This window comes from Carcharhinus amblyrhynchos, chromosome 15 (assembly GCF_965287045.1).
Source record: "Carcharhinus amblyrhynchos chromosome 15, sCarAmb.v2.hapA, whole genome shotgun sequence".
Classification (NCBI taxonomy): domain Eukaryota; kingdom Metazoa; phylum Chordata; class Chondrichthyes; order Carcharhiniformes; family Carcharhinidae; genus Carcharhinus; species Carcharhinus amblyrhynchos.
Genome location: NC_137338.1, coordinates 12,386,222 through 12,400,080, shown reverse-complemented (window position 1 = coordinate 12,400,080; position 13,859 = coordinate 12,386,222). Strand labels below are relative to the sequence as shown.

Genomic DNA, 13,859 nt, shown 5'->3' with positions numbered 1-13,859 from the left:
CAGGAGTAGGCCATTTGGCGCCTCAAGCCTGCTCCGCCACTCAATAAGATCATGGCTGATTCTTTTCGTGGACTCAGCTCCACTTACCCGCCCACTCACCACAACCCTTAATTCCTTTACTGTTCAAAAATCTATCTATCCTTGCCTTAAAAACATTCAGTGAGGTAGCCTCAACTGCTTCACTGGGCAGGGAATTCCACAGATTCACAGTCCTTTGGGTGAAGAAGTTCCTCCTCAACTCAGTCCTATATCAGCTCCCCCTTATTTTGAGGCTATGTCCCTGAGTTGTGGCATCACCCACCAGTGGGAACAGCCTCCCTGCTTCTATCTTATCCATTCCCTTCATAATATATGTTTCTAAAACACCCTCCTGCCTCATTCTTCTAAATTCCAATGTGTGTAATCCCAGTTGACTCAGTCTCTCCTCAGAAGCCAACTCTCAACTGTGGGATCAATCTGGTGAATCTCCTGTGCACCCCTTCCAGTGCCAGTACATCCTTTCTCTCAAGTAAGGAGACCAAAACTCTACACAGTACTCCAAGTGTGGCCTCACCAGCACCTTGTGCGGCTTCTAAAGAGTCAGTAGAATTCTCACTGGCCAAATGGCTGCCCCTTGCGCTGTAATCATCCCGTAAGATTATGACTTTTGACAGTTTGTTTTCTTAATCATTCATGGGACATGAGCGTCGCTGGCTGGCCAGCATTTATTGCCCACCCCTAGTTGCCCTTGTGAACTGATGTGAGCCGCCTTCTTGAATCACTGCAGTCCACGTGCTGTGGGTTGACCCACAATGCCACGAGGGAGGGGATTCCAGGATTTTGACCCAGTGACTACAAAGGAACAGCAATATCTTTCCAATTCAGGATGGTGAGTGACTTAAGAGGGGAACTGGGAGGTGGTGGTGTTCCCAGGTATCTGCTGCCCTTGTCCTTTTAGATGGAAGTGGTCGTGAGTTTAGAAGCTGCTTTCTAAGGATCTTTGGTGAATTGCTGCAGTGCATCTTGTAGATAACAGACACTGCTGCTGCTAGCATCGGTAGAGGACAGAGTGGATGTTTGTGGATGTGGAGTCATTCAAGCGGGCTGCTTTATCCTGGATGTTGTCAAGCTTGTTTTGTTGGAGCTGTACCCATCCAGGCAAGCGGGAAGTATTCTGATATGTGCCTTGTAGTTGCTGGATAGGCTTTGGAGAGTCAGGAGGCAAGTTACTCGCCACAGTCTCTGACCTGCTGTTAGAGTCACTGTGTTAATGTGGTGAGTCCAGTTGAGTTTCTGGTCAACGTAACCCCAAGGATGTTAACAGTGGGGGATTCGGTGATGGTAACACCATTGAACGTCAAGGGACAGTGGCTAGAGTGTCTCTTATTGGTGATGGTCATTGCCTGGCATTTGCGTGGCATGAATGTTACTTGCCACGAGTTCGCCCAAGCCTGGATATTGTCCAGATCTTGGTGGATTTAAAAATGGGCTGCTTCAGTATCTGAAGAGTCGTGAATGGTGCTGAACATTGCAACCATTGGCGAACATTCCCACTTCTGACCTTATGACGGTAGGAAGGTCATTGATGAAACAGCTGAAGATGGTTGGGCCTAGGACACTAACCTGAGGGACTCCTGCAGAGATGTCCTGGAGCTGAGATGACTGACCCCCCACACCACAGCCATGATCTTATGTACCAGGTATCACTCCAACCAGCGGAGAGGTTTCCCCCGATTCCCAGTTTCGCTAATATTGATGTCACACTCGGTCGAATGCTACCTTGATGTCGAGGGCTGTCATTCTCGCCTCACCTCTGGAATTCAGCTCTTTCACCCATGTTTGAACTAAGGCTGTAATGAGGTCAGGAGCTGAGTGACCCTGGCAAAACCCAAACTGGGCATCCATGAGCATGTGCTGCTTGATAGTACTGTCGATGACCCCTTCCATCACTTTACTGATGATCCAGAGTAGACTGGGCTGGGCAGTAATTAGCTGGGTTGGATTTGTCCTGCTTTTTGTGTAAGGACATACCTTGGCAATTTTCCACATGGTTGCGTAGATGCCAGTGTTGTAACTATACTGGGAGCGATTTGGCTAGGGGAGCGGCAAGTTCTGGAGATGTCGTCTTCAGTGCGATCGTCAGAATGTTATCTGGGCCTATTGCCTTTGCGGTATCCAGTGTCTCTAACCATTTCTCGACATCACATGGAGTGAATCAAATTGGCTGGAGACTGGCGTCTGAGATGCTGGCGATCGCTGGTGGAGGCTGCAATGGATCATTCTCTTGGCACTTCTTCTGGCTGAAGATTGCTGCAAATCCTTCAGCCTTACCTTTTGTACTGGTGTGTTGGGGTCCTCCATCATTGAGCATGGGGATATTTGTGGAGCCTCCTCCTCCAGTGAGTTGCCTCCATGGAGGAGGAAAACGTCATTCCACCTATCTTATTCCTAGACTAATCTCTCCTACCCAACACTTCACGATAACCCCTAATCCTTTCTTTTTTTTTGCCCAAATGTTTCTATTGCTTCCTGATCACAGTTCCTTCCCTGGTAAGTTGTAATGTATTGACAGTGGGGGGGAGGGAAATAGGCATCAAAGCTTAAGATGTGTGTCCATTTCAAATTCCAAATAATGAATTGAAATTTTAATATTTAAATCTATACTCTGTAATGCAGTGATCATATTACTTAGAAATGAATGGCATTTCCTTGTTTAGCGCCTTGTAACAGCAACAAGCAACTAGCTCATAGAAAAACCTCCTGTATTCAATGCTAATAAAAGCTTTAATCACTTTGTTTGCCCACCCCTTATCCACTACTATAAATAATTATTGCACTGCCACCTTGTGTTGTCTAGACACTATTGAAGGTTATTTTTCAGATCCAGAGCAAGGATTTGCTAGTTTTCCTTCTCTTTCTCTCCTCACCTGGTTAAATCATGCCTGCCTTCGTCTCTTATATTTTTCAATTTGCAGTCCATCGATACATTATCAAGTGTCTTTGAGTGCAATGAAATTCAAATGCTTCACCCTGAAAGAAATGTTTTGATTTAGGTGGGGTGGGGAAGCCCGAGATCAAGGGACGTTTTTGTGATCCCCCCCACCCCCCCCCACCTCCTCCTCCCCTACCCCCTACAATTCCTGTGGCAGGCGGGACAGGAAAAGTCCCCCCGCCACATTTGAGCTAGTGACCCAGAGGCCAGAACTGGTCATCGTAGAATTCCTGCAGTGCAGAAGGAAACCGTTCGGCCCATCGCGTCTGCACCAACTCCAACAGAGCATGTTAACCAGGCCATAACCTCAAGTTATTTCTCCTGCTTTAACCCAAACATCCTGGGACGTTAAGGGCAATTTAACATGGCCAATCCACCTGACCTGCACATCTTTGGAGTGTGGGAGGAAACCCACGCAGACGCGGGGTTTGTAGAAACTCCAGACGGGCAGTCACCCAAGGTCGGAATTGAACCCGGGTCCCTGGCACTGTGAGGCAGCAGTGCTAACCACAATCTGCCTGGCATCTGAGCAATTTAAACTTGGTTAAATAAATGTGCAGCACCACCCTAATCTCAGCAGTGTTGACCATGAAACTACCATATTGTTCTAAAAGCTTATTTGGTTCACTAATGTCCTTTAGGGAGGGAAATCTGCCATCCTTGCCCTGTCTGGCTGACGTGTGACTCTAGAGCTACAGCAACGTGGCAGACTCCTAACTGCCCGTTTGCAACAGAAAATTCAAATAAGAGCAAAATCAAATCTAGCTATGGGAGTGCTTCAAATGATGCAGTTCAAAAAGATGCAGTTCTCCATTCCAGCTCTCCTCCTTGCCCCCCTCACCCCACCCTTTTAGGACAACTGCCAGAATCCCCAGGCAGTCCCTTCACCACCTGTACCTCTGTTCTGCCATTCTCACATGGACAGTTTTAGCACCACCTCAGCCTTCTGTACCCTCATTTATATTCCCTTTGCCCCATCCTCCGCCCCCCCCTCCACCACCACCCTCAGTACAAATCTCTGCCGATTCTCTTTGCTCTTAGCTCTGCCAAAGGGTCATCCAGATGGAAATGTTGGCTCTATTCTCTCTCCACAGGCGCTGTCAGACCTGCTGAGACTTTCCAGCACTTTCTGTTTTTGTTCCAGATTCTAGCATTTTGCTTTTATCTTAGCTCAGAAGATGTTTCACCCCCACCACATCAATGGGAATTCAAGATGGCCTTGCCAGTGACACCCACATCACAATGTTTTTTTTAAAAAGATCACAGTAATGTGACCGTTGAAATATAAATTCAGGGTTGTTTTCTTTTAATGTAATGTAAAAGAATGCTTTGGTCAGACCATTCTAAATGGAGTTAGCAAACAGCCCAGGTTTTAATGACATCGGTTCACTGGATATGAGCGTCGCCGGCGAGGTTAACCTTCATTCTCTATCCCTAACTGCCCTCGAAAGTGATATGAGGTATCTCTTCAACCATTAATCCATGTGGTGGAGGTACACTGAGCGCTGCTAGGTCTGCTTTTATCCTTCTTAGACTTCCCTTCGTGAGGATGAACCTAAACGTTACTGAAGTGAAGGAAAGTTTATTCCAGCTTTAAACAGGGTTGCGCAAACTCTGAGTAGCTGCGGTATTGAAATAGACAGCTAGTTGAAACTTTTTTTATGGGATGTGGGTGTCGCTGGCTCGGCCAACATTTCATCGCCCATTCCTAGTTGCCCTCGATGTTGGTGGTGAACTGCCTTCTTGGATTGCTGCAGTCCACGTGGTGTAGATACGCCCACTGTGCTGTTAGGGTGGGAGTTCCAGGGTTTTGACTCAACAACAGTGAAGGAATGGTGAGTGCCTTGGAGGGGAACAGGTGGTGGTGTTCCTGTGTACCTGTTGCCCCTTGTCCTTTTAGATGCTGGTGGCTGTGTGTTTGGAAGTGCCATCTCCACTGTCTCACTGACTCCCTGCATTGCATCTTGTAGATGTTGCCCTCTGATGCTCCTCAGTAATGAGGGGATCACCTTCCAAATTGACTCGAACAGTTCCTGCAGATTGGAAGGTAACAAAAGTCATCCCACTATTTAAAAAAGGAGGGAGAGAGAAAACCGGGAATCACACCTTGTTAGCTTTACATCCGTCCTGGGAAAATGCTAGAATCTCTTATAAGGGATGTGATACATGGACACTTGGATAATAACCTGATTGGACACAGGCAGCATGGATTTATGAATGGGAAATCGTATTTAACAAACCTGTTGGAGTTTTTTTGAGACTAACAGAATTGATAAAGGGGATCCAGTGGATGTAGTACACCTGGATTTTCAGATGGCTTTTGAAGGTTCAGAGGAGGTTAGCAAAATTAAAGCATATGGGGTAGGAACCAATATGCTAGACTGAGGACTGGCTAAGCGGCAGAACGCACAGTGTTGGAATAAACAGGTCATTCTCACTTTGGCAGGCTGTAACTAGTGGGGTATCGCAAGGATCAGTACTTGAGCCTGGCTATTCACAATGTACATATCAATGATTTGGATGTGAGGACCAAAGGTAATATTCCAGAGATTGGAGATGACACACAGCACAGTGGGGATGTGTTGTGAAGAAAATGCAAAGCAGCTTCAAGTTGTGGACAGACTTGGTGAGTGGGCAAGAACATGGCAGGTGGAATATAACATGTAAAAATGTGAGGTTGTCCGTATTGGCAGGTGGAATTTCTTTTGCTTCTGAATCTCTGGAATTCTGTACCCCAGAGGGACATGGCAGCTCAGTCATTCTGAGTGTGTTTCAGGGGCAAAGGTATTGAAGTGGATGATCAGCCATGATTGTATTAAATGGCAGAGCAGACCCGATGGGCTGAAAGGCCTGCTTCTTCTATGTTTATAGTGCTCTGATGCAACAGAGTGACTTGCAAGGCCATTTTGGAGGCAGTTATGAGACAACCACATTGCTGTGGGCCTGGAGTTATATATAGATCAGACTGCGGAGATTAATTTTCCTAAAGGGCCTTAACTGAAGCAGATATGTTTCAAACTGAGCTGATAGTTTCATGGTCACCATTATGGATACTAGCATTTTTTCCCAGCATTATTTCATGAACTAATTTTTTTAATGTTTACTCCAAAGCCAGTGTTCGGAGTGGACCAGGCAGGCTCAAATCCATTCCCTGCTCGGTCCAAAAACCAAATTCAATTTTCAATTGAATCCAATTCAAGGTCTCCACAAGAGAGATAAGCAAGATCCAAACTAACAAGAGAGGGCTTTGATTTGCTTGTCAGTACTTGAGCCGTAGCTGTTCACAAAGTAGATCAATGATTTGTTTAGCATACGGTGCAAAGGATTGTTTCTTGCATGCTATAGGACAAAGCATACTGTTCATAGAGAAAAAAAGGAGAGGGTGCAGAATGCAGTGTTACAGTCATAGCTAGATGCACCCCATTTTGGGCTTGAATTTAGTCAAAAGGCCTGCTATGGTAGCAGTGGTTAGCACTGCTGCCTCACAGCGCTAGGGACCCAGGTTCAATTCCCGGCATGGGTCTCCGTCTGTGTGGAGTCTTTACATTCTCCCAGTGTTAGCATGGGTTTCCTCCAGGTGCTCCTGTTTCTTCCCACAGTCCAAAGATGTGCGGGTTTGGTGTATTGGCCCTTAGTGACCCAGGATGCAAAGATTAGAAGGGATTAGTGGATAAATATATGGGGTTATCGGAATAGGGCCTTTTTGGGATTGTTGTCAGTGCAGACTCGATGGGCTGAATGGCCTCCTTCTGCACTGTAGGGATTCTGTGATCATTAGTCTAGGCCTCTGAATTAGTAGTCCAGTAATATCGCCACTGTAATGAGTCTAAGGCATGTATTTTTTTCCATTTGGGAATTCCTATTGAGAAATGTAATATCGATGTAGCGGGCTGAAGGTTAATTGGGAACTAGGTGCTCTTCTATAGAATACTTGACCTTCACTTGTGAATAATTCCATTGCGTCACTGGGCTGTTGTGTTAAACATGAATAATGATGTTACTAAAATCCAACCATTGAGCCATGTTTGGAGCAAAGAAAAATTAAACAGGAGTAGTATTGACAGTACGTAAGAACATAAGAACATAAGAAATAGGAGCAGGAGTAGGCCATCTAGCCCTTCGAGCCTGCCCCGCCATTCAATAAGATCATGGCTGATCTGTCGTGGCTCAGTTCCACTTTCCCGCCCTCTCCCCATAACCCTTAATCCCCTCTCCTATCAAAAACTCATCAATCCGCATCTTAAAAATATTTAGCGAGGCAGCCTCCACCACTTCAACGGGCAGAGAATTCACCACCCTTTGAGTGAAGAAGTTCCTCCTCAACTCCATTCTAAACCGCCCCCCCTTTTATCTTGAGGCTGTGCCCCCTAGTCCTACTGTTCTTTCTGAGCGGGAAGAGTCTCTCCACCTCTATCCTATCCATCCCATTCATCATCTTATACGTCTCAATGAGATCTCCCCTCATTCTTCTAAACTCTAACGAGTACAAGCCTAGTTTATTCAGCCTCTCCTCATAGCTCAACCCCCTCAACTCTGGTATCAGACTAGTAAACCTCCTCTGCACTCCCTCCAAGGCCAAAATATCCTTGCGTGAGTGCAGCGACCAAAACTGCACACAATACTCCAGCTGCGGCCTCACCAATGCCCTATACAGCTACAGCAAGACCTCCCTACTTTTATATTCAATCCCCCTCGCTATGAAGGCCAGCATCCCATTCGCCTTCCTGACCACATGCTGCACCTGCAAGCTGGGTTTTTGCGACTCATGCACAAGGACCCCGAGGTCCCTCTGCACTGTCACCTGCTGCAGTTTTTCGCCACGTAAGTAATAGTCCTTCCTACCATTATTCCTACCAAAGTGGACCACCTCGCATTTGCCAACATTAAATTCCATTTGCCAGTTCCTGGCCCATTCGCCCAGCCTATCTAGATCCTTCTGCAGACTCTCCACACCCTCCACGCAATTTGCCATTCCACCAATCTTGGTGTCATCAGCAAATTTCGACACCCTACACTCGGTTCCCTCCTCCAGATCATCTATATAAATGGTAAATAGCTGAGGCCCCAGCACCGACCCCTGGGGCACTCCACTAGTCACCAACCGCCAATCCAAATAGCACCCATTAACCCCCACTCTCTGCCTCCTATTTGACAACCAATCCTCTATCCATGCTAACACCCCATCCCCAACTCCATGCCCCCTTACCTTCTGCAATAACCTCTTGTGAGGTACCTTATCAAACGCCTTCTGAAAATCAACAAAGACCACATCCACTGGCTCTCCTCTATCCACCGCCCTAGACACATTCTCACAGAACTCCAATAAATTTGTCAGACACGACTTCCCCTTAACGAAACCGTGCTGTGTCTGCTCTATCAAGCAATTCCCCTCAAGATGCCTCGCTATTTCCTCCTTGATGACGGATTCTAACATTTTACCTACAACAGATGTTAAATTAACTGGCCTATAATTCCCGGCCATTTGCCTGCCACCCTTCTTAAACAATGGCGTAACATTAGCCGTTTTCCAATCTTCCGGCACTTCCCCGGAATCCAGCGACGTTTGGAAAATAACCACCAAGGCATCCACTATCACCTCCGCCATTTCTTTCAGAACCCTCGGATGCATTCCATCCGGTCCTGGGGACTTGTCCACAATCAGTCCCTCTAGTCTGTCGAGCACCGCCTCTCTAGTAACAATAATGTCATTGAGACCCTCCAGTCCTACCACCTTTCCATCACTAACACCCGGCAAATTATTCACGTCCTCCTCCGTGAAGACCAAAACAAAAAAGTTATTCAAGACCTCAGCCATTTCCCCATCCCCTACCACTAAGTCCCCCCTTTCATCCTCTAAGGGTCCAACGTTCACCCTAGCCAGCCTCTTCCTTTTTATATATTTATAAAAACTCTTGCTATCCTTTTTTATATTAAGCGCTAGCCCAGCTTCATAGTTTCTCCTACCCTCCTTTATCAACTTCTTTGTCATTCTTTGTTGACATTTAAACCTTTCCCAATCCTCTTCTCGCCCACTACTCTTAGCTACTCTAAACACCTCCACTTTTAATTTAACACTTTCCTTCACCTCCTTCGTTATCCACGGCTTATTACCTTTCCTCCTACGGTCCTTTTTAAACATCGGAATAAATTTCTGCTGAGCACCAAGAAAGATCTCCTTAAAGATCCTCCACTGCTCCTCAGCAGACCCTCCCTCCAACGCGCTCCCCCAGTCCACATTCGCCAATTCTTCTCTCATCCTACCATACTCCCCTCTGTTCAAACAAAGGTCGCGTGTCCGGGAACCCACCTTCTCCTCCTCCATCTGCACCAGAAACTCCACCATACAATGATCACTCTCCCCAAGAGGATCCTTCACCGCAAGGTCCCTAATTCTACCCGCCTCATTACATAGCACCAGATCCAAGATAGCTCGCTCCCTCGTCGGCTCCAACACACACTGTTCAAGGAAACTATCCCGGCAGCATTCCAAGAACAACTCCTCGAGCCCACCGCGTCCAACATGGGTCGACCAATCTATATGTAGATTGAAATCCCCCATAATTACGGCCGTCCCATTCCTGCACGCCGCACTTACTTGCGCGTTAACAGCCCACCCCACCTCCAGATCATTATTCGGGAGCCTATAGACGACACCCACCAGCGTCTTCCTCCCTTTGCTGTTCCTAATCTCCACCCACAACGATTCCACGTTCTGCTCTTTGGCTCCTATATCATCCCTTACTACCACCCTGATGCTATCCTTAATCAGCAGAGCTACGCCCCCCCCCCTTTTTCCTCCCGCCTATCCTTCCTAAACACTTGATACCCCTGGACATTCAGCTCCCAGTCCCTGTCACCTTGCAGCCACGTCTCTGTAATGGCCACCAGATCATATCCATTTGTGTCGATCTGCGCCACCAGCTCATCCACTTCATTCCGAATGCTTCGTGCATTCAGATAAAGTGCCTTCATCCCAGCCTTCATCTGGACCCTATTTGCCAGAATGCCACCAACCATACTCACGCCCCCTACTCCCTTTATTATTGGGATATCCTCGGCCTCTTCCCTTACCTGTACCCTCTCCTTAACTTTAGACCCCGTAATGTCACCTACCCTCACACCCTCCCCGCACCCCCCCCCCCCCCCCAATTAGTTTAAAGCCCAGTAAATGAGTAGTATCGTATTCATCAGAATGCACTTTCTTCCTTTAGAATTGTGGGATAGAGATATAAAGATCCAAGTCCATTTGTTACAAACACTCCAAAATCCCACTGACTGCCCATAATTGAATTAACCAATGGGGACCAAATTGAACAAGCTGGAAAAAGTGTTATGTCTCGTAGCAAACTGGTGTATTTTCCCAATGTGTGAACCGTGTCCTGAAGCAGAATATTATCACTGCATCGACTGGGGCTGGTACGGTGGCCCGTGGTTAGCACTGCTGCCTCACATTGCCAGGGACCCAGGTTCAATTCCCGGCTGGGGTCACTGCCTGTGTGAAGTTTGCACATTCTCCCCGTGTCTCCATGGGTTTCCTCGGGATGCTCCAGTTTCCTCCCACAGTTCAAAGATGTGCGGGTTAGGTGGATTGGTGATGCTAAATTGCCTCTTAGTGTCAGGGGGACTAGCTAGGGTAAATGCATCAGGTTATGTGGCTAAGGCCTGGGTGGGATTGTGGTTGGAGCAGATTTGATGGGCTGAATGGCCTCCTTCTGCTCTGTAGGATCCTACAATTTCTCAAAATCTAGTATTGGACTTTATTAAAATTGAGCAAGAAAGGTCCAAGTGATTTTTCTATTTAAGCACGTTAGCAGGAACACTTGCTTTTCTCTTCCTGCATTGTCATAATTCACCAACGTGCTCATCAAGGCTTCCTTCCATCTTCTATGGTGTTGGACTTCCTATTTGTGAGAAGTGAGTGTGCCTTTAAGAAATGTTTTTAAAATCATGTTCTCTGCAGATTGTAAGCAGGCCTTTTGGTTTCATTGTGGCACCATCTGTTTGCTTAGCGCACTCCTATTGCTCTTTAAATTTTGTTTATTTTTACCCTGGGCTTCGTGCACTGTCCAGAATTTCATGACTTTCTGAATTGTTAAGGGGAAGATTGATTTGACAAGTCAAAGTCAGGTGGTTCCTCCCCAGAAGAATCCAAGGATTCACTTTCAGTTTTGGTTCAGGGTCAGAAACTGTCCTGGTTTTCAAGTTGCAGATGGATTTTCTCTCTCTCTCTTTCCACCACACCGCCTGCCCGCCCGCCACCCCCCCCCCCCCCCCCCCCCCACCACCACCACCACCAGTATTATAGATTCTGCTGACTAGCTGGAAGCAGGTCTTGTTGCCTTCCTGGAGTGAGAATTCTGTCTCTTGCAGTGGTTCACTAGCTGAAAGATAGAGGCCAGCAGTGGCATCCTTGCTACCTCAAAGTCTGCTGGAAGTTACAAGGCTGGGCAGTCAGAATTTCAATTCTCCAACCAAAGGACTAAGTTCCAGCATGATGTAAGCATTCGTATTTTCTGTGTTAAATTTGTGACAGAGGTACGATTCCAGGGAAGTTTGGTTGGTTGAAACATTTCATGTAGTTGTTTATGCAGTATCAAGTTTGGTTTTTTTCTTGTTATTGATATTCTTAAATAAACTTTAAGATAAAAGCAAAATACTGTGGATGCTGGAATCTAAAAAATGCTGGAAAATCTCAGCAGGCCTGACAGCATCTATGGAGCGAGAATAGAACCAACGTTTCGAGTTGAAATGTTGATTCAATATTGGCAATATTGTTTCCCCATAGATGTCAGACCTGCTGAGATTTTCCAGCAACCTTGTTTGATAAAAGCTCCCTAGTGGGTCATTTGGATCATACCCGAGTTGAAACATGTCGTGCTTACCCTAACCAAATTCAAATTGCAAAACTTATGATGCTGGCGGACTTCATAAAAGACTTTGGAGGTTCTGACCTGAATTATAACAACACCTCGGGCTGAATTTTCCTGTTCCGCTCGCCACGCGAATCGTAGCAAGTGAGGGTCGGACCATGGAAAGGTCTGTCGACCTTGGGTGGGATTTTCCAGTTTCGGGGCGAGCAAACCCCAGTCCTAGAATCTTACTGTATATTCACCAATTGGAGCAGATGCTTTAGGGTGATCCAAAAGTAGTAGTAGTAGAGGCGGGTACAATTTTGTCCTTTTTAAAAGTGTTTAGACCGTTACATGGGTGATATGGGCCAATTGGGACTAACTTAGTGGTTTAAAAAAACAAGCAGGATGGACAAGTTGGACCGAAGGGCTGGTTTCCATGCTGTAAACTTCCATGACTTTATAACATAAACTGAGGGTTAGGGGGGGCCTTCTGTTCTTCCAAACAGATTCCCAGTGTCGCACCTCTATAACTGGTCTGTGCCAGTCAGTTCATCTACCAATGTGCTCTTTTAATGGACTGTGCTCTTGAAAGGCCTGAATTACCCCCAGTGCAATGCAGAGTGTTGACGGGCCCATGCCTTTAACCTTGGAAGAAATCATATTAACAGGGCTGGTGTCACTTCAAAGCAGTTCACAATATGATAAATCGTGGGGGACAGGATAGAGGGATATTGCTCTTGGCAAAATGAAAAGAAATCTCAGTTGGTCAAAAGACTGAGTCATTAAACACTAAACGAGATTTGTTTTCTGTCTATCAACAGTCATCGATGGCTCCCCGGTCTCTGAAATTGCTGGTCCATTCTCAGCGGCAGATCTTTCCAGCAACTGCATCAGCAAACAGTCAAGGACAGAGCCTGCACTCTGGATCATTTCCTACGCTCTGATGGCGCTGTGTGGCATTACCCTCCTCATTTCCATCATCTTGCTGATTATCCCTTGCAGCCGTCACAGTGGCAACGGTCTCACGGATGATTCTTCGCTAATTAGACACCGTTGGAAATAAAGCCATGCACTTCAACCCTCCCCGCCCCCCGGTGCACATTCGGAGTGAACGCTGGGGTGTTTGCACTACTACTGATGGCACCCGTGTAACCTGGTGCCTTTAAAGGAACAATGATTGCTTTATAAAATATATATAATGCTGATGGTAACTAATGCCGTGCCAGGGTTGGGAACTGAACCTTCGACCCCGTGTCGCACGGAAAGTGCATTCTAATTAATTGTCCCACATCCTGACTGCAGTCGAGTGCGCTGTACACTGAGCAACATCCATCCGTTATCCGACCCCCTTGTAAACTTCGAAACCCCTTGTTGCGAAGTAGGTTGGAACACGGGCGCTTTGTCTCGAACCTCTGGAGGTTTTCCACTCCACTGACGTTGAATGGGCTGTGAAATCATGGGCTGGTTTTCCAGTGGTGATGCCTCTGGAGGCGCAAGAGCTGGATGACATACCTGTGCTCGCTCTCAAGGTTCCCCTTGGCAGTAATCCTAAACCAAAGAGCCATCGGGCCGAGGGGAAGCTAAAAGATGTCAATAAGTGTACAGCCATCTCTCATTGTTACATTATGGGGTCAGGGGTCAATTCAATAGAATGTATCCTTTTTTCCGCTTCCTATTTTTGGAGATGATTGTAAACTCTTTTCTTACGGTCGACAGCTTGAGTCTTTAAGCCATTATTTCAAACCTAAGCAATTGCACTCTTCTTCTAAGCTGCACACCATCGTACAGGCCGGAGGTTTCTGGTCGCGAATTCCAGCAGGTAGGATTGTTGGGGGCAAAACTGACAACATTCCTGGGCCACTGTCAAATTTTAAAACCTGTGGCCTATCTGATCACTACCGTGCAACGAATCCTGAGTAAACACTGGAACTTGAGTCTCTCTCGATCCAGGGTGCCTTCCATGTCAGTCCTGTGTCTTGGTGCCATCTGTAGCCAGCAAATGAAATTGCAGCCTTAAATTACACCAACTCTGTTCC

The 13,859-nt window shown here is 46.6% G+C and overlaps 1 protein-coding gene across 1 annotated transcript in view; it reads left to right on the top strand.

The window, feature by feature from the left end:
- The window catches only part of bace2 (beta-secretase 2), a 69,587-nt gene extending 56,677 nt beyond the window's left edge, over positions 1-12,910 (top strand). Inside the window, exon 9 of the mRNA XM_080203418.1 lies at positions 12,645-12,910. Coding sequence (XP_080059544.1) covers positions 12,645-12,886 — 242 coding nt within the window. The 3' untranslated portion in view covers positions 12,887-12,910. The remainder of the gene's footprint in view (positions 1-12,644) is intronic.
- The last annotated feature ends 949 nt before the right edge of the window (positions 12,911-13,859 follow it).